The 9,206-nt window shown below is 42.3% G+C and overlaps 1 protein-coding gene across 1 annotated transcript; it reads left to right on the top strand.

The window, feature by feature from the left end:
- The first annotated feature begins 6,593 nt into the window (after window positions 1-6,593).
- Window positions 6,594-8,970, top strand: LOC131529174 (uncharacterized). Its single transcript, XM_058758739.1, has 2 exons — window positions 6,594-7,808; window positions 8,005-8,970. Exons 1-2 carry the CDS (start codon window positions 6,977-6,979, stop codon window positions 8,805-8,807), a joined length of 1,635 nt encoding a protein of 544 aa, XP_058614722.1. The 5' UTR covers window positions 6,594-6,976; the 3' UTR covers window positions 8,808-8,970.
- The last annotated feature ends 236 nt before the right edge of the window (window positions 8,971-9,206 follow it).

Raw genomic sequence — 9,206 nt, 5'->3', positions numbered from 1 at the left:
AGCCCTTCTGAATGGAACGCAGGGTGTTTTCATGTTCAGCAAACCTTCTTTAACTGTTGAATGATGCTCATTGTAGACTTGCTGATTTTCTTCTTTCAATTCTCAATATTTACTGATAGCATCTCAGATGCAGGATATATAACTTGCTATGACACGCATATATTGATGTTTGTTAATCAGTGTTGAATGTTCACATGAGAGTCAGATGGCATCTATTCATTACTTAAAGCTGCTTGTTAGGATATTGATATAGGATGATACAGATAGGATATCTAGATATCTGTTGTGTGTTAGGATATTGATATAGAATATGTAATTTGATATAGAATGTATTAAAAGTTACTTTAATACATTATGTTTCCAGAGATACAATGTTTCCTTGGTTACCGTTATAAACAAAGCAGCTGTTTACGAAGGCTACTTTAATATGCATTATATGGAGGTAAGATGACAAGAAAATACCATCTAGACCAGGGGACACCAAACTTGTTCCTGGAGGGTCGGTGTCCAGCAGAGTTTAGCTCCAACCCTAATCAAACACACCTGAAGCTAATCAAGGTCTTGCTTGGTTTACTTGAAACTTCAAGGCAGGTGTGTTGAGGTATACCAAGCAAGACCTTGATTAGCTGCTTCAGGTGTGTTTGATTAGGGTTGGAGCTAAACTCTGCTGGACACTGGCTTTTAAATTAAAATTATGTCATGTTATAGGGACTTACTGAACAGACATTTAGAAGTTGATTTTAAAATGCAAAGTATTTCAAATTAAAATAAAGCTATGTAAACACTTGCATTTTTACAACACTATCAGTGTGTCCCATCAGGTAATGAAAATTTGACACACACTTGTGGTCTTCATCCTCACTTGAACACTTGGGCCAAACACAGGAAATACGTCATATAAGTTGTCAAGTGCAAAGACCGCAAGTGTGGGTATTTGGACAAAGCCACTGGCTGCATTCGAAACGGTGTACTCAATAAGTACTTACTTAACGAGCGCTTGATTCATGATTATGAGCATCATGATTGATGTGGAGGAACATTGTTACGCTATGAACATGACCGTGGGTTCAAGCAAAAGGGAGCAAGGTACTGACTCTGACCCACCCACACCATGTAAACCCCAGAAAGCTTAAAACCGAAAAGTTGACATAAAGTGAGGAAAATCAAGTATCCAATTTGGCTATATTGGATGCGATCAAAGCACTTTGGAACCAAGGTAGATTATCAGCATGAGGAAATAAGCATGCAAATGAAGCAACACAGCGCGATGATTGCTAGCGTCGCCAAATCCGTCTAAATTAACGCACAGGAGTTAAAAGAATGCAAAGACAAAATCAAAAATCATTATCAAGTCAATAATGATCTGAAAGTTTGTGTGTTGGAAGAGGAACGGTACAAAAGAAGGTGGTGTCTTCGCATAAAAGGTCTCAAGGAGAACTCCAGTGAGCGGATAAGAGAGAATGTGATTCAACTTCTTGGCAAGATAACGCCGGAGTTTGCTGCTAGCATGTCGGAGGCTGAGGATGTCGTGCCTCGGGTGGGAAGGAAGGAGGCCAGTCGTCCCAGAGAGGTGATCATTCTCTTCGCCCGCAGGATGGTCCGCGACGAAATATGGAAAATAACCAAGACGTCTTCGGTGTGCAAGGACGCTGGCATACGCTTTGTGGAGGATTTGACGAAGGAAGATAGACTTTTAAGACGTGAGTTATGGCCAAGAATCGAACAAGCCAGGAAGGAAGGCAAAGCAGCTGGCTTCAGAGGCCCATTTGGGTACATCGATGGTGAACGCATTTCTTGAGTGGGTATGGACTGTTTCTTGTTGATATGAGGTGAGATGGACTGAAAATTAAACGGGACTTTGTTTTTTTATCTCACAAACTACATTTTAGTCTGTGTTGCAACAGACTGCACTCTTATTTCTGTTCATTTCAATTTACAGTTCCTTTTTTTTGTTCATGTTCACGTTAAAATCCAACATCTCGTTTTCATCCTCGAATTGTAAGGGTTTAAAGGATTCTGTTAAAAGAAAGGCAATTTTTTTTATTTTGCAAAAGTCAAAAATCACACTCTTTGTTTTTACAAGAAACTCATTCAGAATCGACAGATGCTGCCTTTTGGAAAAAACAGTGGGGGGATGACATGTTATTCAGTCATGGGTCAAGTCGATCTGCAGGAGTCACTGTTTGCATGAATAAATGCCCTGGTAAAATTATTACTCACAAGGCCGATATACAGGTGCTGGTCATATAGTTTGAATAAATGACCATCCCTACAGTATAAATTCTGGGTATCTCTTGTTCTTTGAAACCACAATAATGGGGAAGACTGCTGACTTGGCAATGATGCAGAAGACGAACATTGACACCCTCCACAAAGAGGGTAAGTCACAGAAGGTCATTACTGAAAGATGTGGCTGTTTACAGAGTGCTGTATCAAAGCATATTAAATGCAAAGTTGACTGGAAGGAAGAATTTGGGTAGGAAAAGGTGCACAAGCAACAGGGATGACCGCAAGCTTAAGAATACAGTCAAGCAGAGCCAATTCAAACACTTGGGAGAGCTTCACAAGGAGAGAACTGAAGCTGGAGTCAGTGCATTAAGAGTCACCACGCTCAGACGTCTTCAGGAAAAGGGCTACCAAGCCACTTCTGAACCAGAGATAACGTCAGAAGCATCTTAACTGAGCTGTGGAGAAAAAGAACTGGACTGTTGCTCAGTGGTCCAAAGTCCTCTTTTCAGATGAAAGTAAATTTTACATTTCATTTGGAAATCAAGGTCCCAGAGTCTGGAGGAAGAGTTGAGAGGCACAGAATCCATGTTGCTTGAAGTCCAGTGTGAAGTTTCCACAGTCAGTGATGATTTGGGTTGCCATGTCATCTGCTGGTGTTGGTCCACTGTGTTTTCTGATGTCCACAGTCAACGCAGCCATCTACCAGGAGATTTTAGAGCACTTCATGCTTCCTTCTGTTGACAAGCTTTATGGAGATGCTGATTTCATTTTCCAGCAGGACTTGGCACCTGCCCACACTGCCAAAGGTACTAAAAGCTGGTTCAATGACCATAGTGTTACTGTGCTTGATTGGCCAGCAAACTCGCCTGACCTGAACCCCATAGAGAATCTATGGGGTATTGTCAAGAGGAAGATGAGAGACACCAGACCCAACAATGCAGAAGAGCTGAAGGCCACTATCAGAGCAACCTGGGCTCTCATAACACCTGAGCAGTGCCACAGACTGATCGACTCCATGCCACGCCGTATTGCTGCAGTAATTCAGGCAAAAGTAGCCCCAACTAAGTATTGAGTGCTGTACGTGCTCATACTTTTCATTTTCATACTTTTCAGTTGGCCAAGATTTCTAAAAATCCTTTCTTTGTATTGGTCTTAAGTAATATTCTAATATTTTGAGATACTGATTTTTTACTTTCATGAGCTGTAAGCTCTAATCATCAAAATTAAAAGAAATAAACATTTGAAATATATCAGTCTGTGTGTAATGAATGAATATAATATACAAGTTTCACTTTTTGAAAGGAATTAGTGAAATAAATCAACTTTTTGATGATATTCTAATTATATGACCAGCACCTGTAGATGGTCATTGGCTCACAGTAGTCTTACAATTAAACAAAATATTTTTCATCTTGGTTAATGTGTTTGGATATAATGTCTGCTCCCAGAATAAGGATCTTCTGGAGACAGTAACAGATGTCATAAAGGACCTCAAAGCTAGATTTCCTACAGAATATGTTTTAATTGGTTTTTATTTAGATTTTAACATGACACCAGACAAACTTATGGATAGACATCCTTCTAAATTTAATAGTTCTCATATAAACTATATTATTCAAGATTTCTGTTTATCAAATTCATTAACTGATATATGGAGAAAATTAAACTCCACTTCCAGACACTTTTCGTGGTTCAAACCAAATGCCACTTCAGAATCGAGAATCGATTATTGGATAGGATCTGATACTCTTTCAAGTTATGCAACTAAATGTAGTATTTCAGGTGCCCCCTTAACAGATCATAGTGTAATCAGTTTAAACTTAGAACAAAATGAGAAATCTTCCAAAACTACTGGAAATTTAATGCAGATTTACTAAGTCATAATGACTTTTGTGCTTATATTAAAAAAATAATAGCTGAATTTAAAGGGGTGGTTTACTGCGATTTCACTTTTTTCATTTTAAATAGTGTGTAATGTTGCTGTTGGTGCATGAACTGTATCTGCAAAGTTGCAGCGCTGAAAGTTCAACGTAAGCGGAGATATCGTCTTTTAAAAATCAGGAAGTTTAATGCCTACAAAAACGACTCCTATGGGACTACAACGAGATACTTCCCAGGTTGCATACGTAAAAAACCCATCAAACCCCTCCCTCCGGAACATGCCAAAGAGGGGGCAAGGCCATGTTCTGCGGCTTTGTTGAAGAGGAAGAGTTATAGTGGAGAGTTGTAGCCATGCCGTCGAAACGGTGTTATTTTCACCCAGCTGTCAGGTCTTCTGTGTTCGGGCTTCCTACAGATGCTGTAGTTCGTCAGCAATGGTTAAAATTTATGTTTGATTATGTTCCTGACAATTACAATCGTAATTCAGCTCTCTGTGCTGCACATTTTATGGACAACAGCTTCCAGAATCTACACGAGTTCAATGCCGGATTCACACAGAAACTATTACTAAAACATGGAGCAATTACAACTTTAAAACCAGAGGCAGCAGTTGTTGGGCCACAACCTGTAAGTAAGATTTCATAATTTTAAATGTATTTGCATGTATAATTTCAGACGTAATGTTTTAGTTTTATCAAGGTCGTAAACAAATGCCAACACTGGCTTTAGTAGCCAGTTAGTTAAATGCTATTTCATGTGTCTTTGACAAACGCGTACAAACATTTTGGACCCGAATTTGTAATTATGTACTAATTTTGTAAATGTATTTTCCATGTGTACTTTATGACGTAATTTTTCGATTTGATCAAGACTGTAAACAAGCCAACGCTGTTTGGTTATAGTGGCCAGTTAGTTCGATGCTATTTTGTGTGTATAAGACAAACGTGTACTAACTTCAAAAATTGATATGTAATCACAACAGCAAACTTCATTCAGAAACGTTTGTAAGAGCCGTGCTTGCAGAAGATCTGCTTGAGTCTCTTCATTACCGCTTTCTGGGTCTGATTCTGGCTCAAACTGATACGGCAATATTGACACCATTATTTACATTTGACCAGAGCACATGCAGCTGTCGCCATGAAGGTGATGGGCGTGACGTTTCCGGACGTTTCCGGACAATGTGCAGTACGCAGTTTAGCCAATCACAACACACCGATCACAACTAATCAATCTTCTGGTGAATATTCGGGAGAAGCCGAATATTCACCAGAAGAGACGGACAGCAGCTCGTAAGTGTTGCGATACTTGGTCATAGATCTGTTGTTTAAATAATTTACTTGCTGTTAGGAAGGAATACTTTCGTTTCCCTTCTATTTCTATTCTGCATTTTCGTTGAGGTTTCGATGTTTGATTGCACTTTCTGTTAATTATAATAATTTGCACCTCGGCTAAGAAGGAACCTGGATCATTTTCATTGATCCTTGCAAGCGAAGTGTTAGTTTCGTCTTGAGCTATTTGCACTTGGCTATTGGCTGGGCCAATCAGAAGCCGGCCACAGCTGTTTTCACTGTAGTGTGTTAGGCTGTATGTATCAGAAGTCCGAGCGTTGACGCCGAAGCATCAGCGGAAGCGTTCAGCCTCCTCGTGTGAAGACCGACGAGGGTAAAGACCATCGACTTTTCCTGCGCGACTTTAACCGAGCAACGACACCGGCGACACACTTAAGTATCTTTTCTTTTTCCCCTTCCTTACACACTCTCCGTTTCTATCCTCTTTCCTGCCACCTCTATCATGTGTTTCCAAACCATTCCGGTTCTCTCTCAACCACGCTCTAACGTCCCACGCAGACGGCAACGTAACCCTGCTAACCTGCGCCTTATCTCTACCTCCTCCACTACACCTCTTTCCTTCTCTGTGGGTCTCTGGAATTGTCAGTCAGCTGTCAACAAAGCTGACTTCATTTCTGCTTTTCTTTAAAATCCACGCTCAGCATCTTGGGCTTGACTGAGACCTGGATTCGTCCAGAAGACTCAGCAACCCCAGCTGCTCTCTCTACTAATCTCTCTTTCTCTCACACCCCCGGCAAGTTGGCGGGTGGAGGCACTGGTCTGCTCATTTCTAACAATTGGAAATACTCAACCCGCTCTTCCCTATGCAATTACAACTCATTTGAATCTCATGCCATTACTGTATCAGCTCGATAAAACTCCAGATTGTGGTCATTTACCGTCCCCCTAGACAAATTCTAGCCACCTTCCTAGAGGAGCTGGACGGGCTGCTGTCCTCTTTCGTGGAGGATGGCACTCCACTCCTAGTCTTTGGTGATTTCAACATTCACCTAGACAAGCCTTATGCTACAGACTTCCATTCACTCCTAGCTTCATTTGATCTCAAATGCCTTACCACTACTAGCACGCACAAATCAGGCAACCAACTTGACTTAATTTACACACGCAATTGTACTGCAGATAACATACTGGTACAACCGCTACATACTTCGGACCATTTCTTCATTACATTTACATTACACTTTGCTTCTCCTGTGCCATCAACCCCCCTACCAGTTACTTTTAGACGAAACCTGCGCTCCCTTTCTCCTTCCCATCTCTCCTCTGTAGTATCCTCCTCTCTTCCTTCACCCACCCATTTCTCATCTCTGGATGTAAACGCAGCTACTGAGACTTTATGCTCTACCTTAACCTCTTGTCTAGACGACATTTGTCCTCTCTCCTCTAGGCCAGCACGGGCTGCTCCTTCCAACCCCTGGTTATCCGAGGTTCTTCATGAACATCGGACTACACTCAGAGCGGCAGAGAGAAAATGGCGCAAATCAAACGATCTGTCGGACCTCAGTAGGTACCAGTCTATGCTCACATCCTTCTCTGCTAAAGTCCACACTGCCAAATCCTCACATTTCCGCAACAAGATCGACAGCGCTCCAGACATGCGTAATCTCTTCAGAACATTTAATTCCCTCCTCTGTCCCCCTCCACCTCCTCCCGCCACCTCTATTACAGCTGATGACTTTGCCACTTTCTTTACAGGCAAAACTAGATCAATCAGTGGTCAGTTTTCACCTCCACGCACACAGGACCCTCACCCTACCACATCCACTGCTAAAACTCCCATCTTTTCTTTCTGTCCCCTCACTGAAGCTGAAGTATCCAAGCTTCTCCTCTCCAACCATCCTACAACATGTCCTCTTGACCCAATCCCCTCACACCTTCTCCAAGCAATCTCACCCACACTCTTACCTGCACTCACACACATCATCAACACATCCCTCCTCACAGGCAACTTCCCCATTGCGTTCAAGCAGGCTCGGGTAACCCCACTGCTCAAAAAACCTACATTAAACACTTCTCTTATAGAAAACTACAGACCTGTCTCTCTCCTTCCGTTCATAGCGAAAACACTTGAACGAGTTGTCTTCAACCAAGTCTCACTGTTTCTTTCACAGAACGACAAACTGGATGCTAAACAGTCAGGTTTCAGGAGGGGCCATTCAACTGAGACTGCGCTTCTCTCGGTCACTGAAGCCCTGCGAATTGCAAAAGCCCATTCCAAATCATCAGTCCTCATTCTGCTGGACCTATCTGCCGCTTTTGACACTGTCAATCATCAGATACTCCTGTCCACCCTCTCATCACTGGGCATCACTGGCATTCCACTTCGCTGGTTTGAATCCTATCTCACTGGTAGGTCTTTCAGGGTGGCCTGGGGAGGGGAGGTATCCAAAGCACATCAACTGGTCACTGGGGTTCCTCAGGGATCAGTTCTTGACCCTCCTCTTCTCCACATACACTACATCACTGGGTCCCATCATACAGGCACATGGATTCTCATACCATTGCTACGCTAATGACACACAGCTCTACCTCTCTTTTCAACCAGATGATCCAACGGTAGCTGCAAGGATCTCAGGTTGCCTGGCGGACATCTCGGCATGGATGAAAGAACATCACCTGCAGCTCAACCTGGCAAAGACTGAGCTTCTTGTCCTCCCTGCCACTCCGACTCTACAGCATGACTTCACGATCCAGTTAGGTTCATCAACAATAACCCCATCAACTTCGGTCAGAAATCTTGGTGTAATCTTTGATGATCAGCTGACCTTCAAAGACCACATTACAAAAACTGCTCGATCTTGCAGGTTTGCACTATATAACATCAGAAAGATCAGGCCCTTTCTGACAGAGCATGCTGCACAACTTCTTGTCCAGGCCCTTGTCATTTCTAGGCTGGACTATTGCAATGCTCTTCTGGCTGGACTTCCGTCTAACACAGTCAAACCTCTACAAATGATTCAGAATGCAGTGGCACGACTGGTCTTCAACGAGCCCAAAAGAGCCCATGTTACACCTCTCTTTATCTCCCTGCACTGGCTACCAGTCACGGCTCGCATCAAGTTCAAGACACTGATGCTTGCATATAGAACAACCACTGGCTCAGCACCCATTTACTTGCACTCTCTATTAACAAACTACATCCCCTCCAGAAATCTGAGATCTGCTAGTGAGCGACACCTCGTGGTACCATCACAGAGAGGCGCAAAATCACTCTCTAGAACATTCTCGTTCACCATTCCTGGCTGGGGGAACGATCTTCCCACCCCTATCCGGAATGCTGGATCCCTGTCAATCTTCAAGCAACAACTGAAAACTCATCTCTTTCGACAGCACTTGACTTCATCCTAAACTTAAAAAAAAAAAAAAAAAAAATTATCTTTACTTATTCCTTCCTTTGGTAGTTTGTATTTATTTGAACAATGCCTGAGACTTGGTGTTGCAAGCACTTCGTCTGTCTGATTGCCTCTTCAAGATGAATCGCTTTATGTATTCCCCAATTGTAAGTCGCTTTGGATAAAAGCGTCTGCAAAATGACTAAATGTAAATGTAAATGTAATCTGAGCCCATCGCCTGTTTCTGAGGGAGTGGTTTCAGAGAATCAGGAAGTCAACCGGTCGTTCAAATGACAGTGGAGAAAGCGGCTCTCAATAAAGGTGAAATATATGAAAAATAAGGCGTTTTTTAACAAACGAAACACGAAGACATGTTATATTGTACCCCATAAACACAATCAAGCAAAGAAAAAAA

Source organism: Onychostoma macrolepis, chromosome 21, assembly GCF_012432095.1.
Source record: "Onychostoma macrolepis isolate SWU-2019 chromosome 21, ASM1243209v1, whole genome shotgun sequence".
Classification (NCBI taxonomy): domain Eukaryota; kingdom Metazoa; phylum Chordata; class Actinopteri; order Cypriniformes; family Cyprinidae; genus Onychostoma; species Onychostoma macrolepis.
Note: the sequence above shows the minus strand (reverse complement) of the source record. Positions and strands in the feature narration are given on the sequence as shown.

Excerpts from the sequence above, each read along its gene's own strand:
- LOC131529174 (XM_058758739.1), top strand. The coding sequence starts at position 6,977 with ATGCTCACATCCTTCTCTGCTAAAGTCCACACTGCCAAATCCTCACAT. Across the intron at positions 7,809-8,004 it reads GTTTGAATCCTATCTCACTG|ATGATCCAACGGTAGCTGCA; the intron begins GTAGGTCTTTCA and ends CTTTTCAACCAG.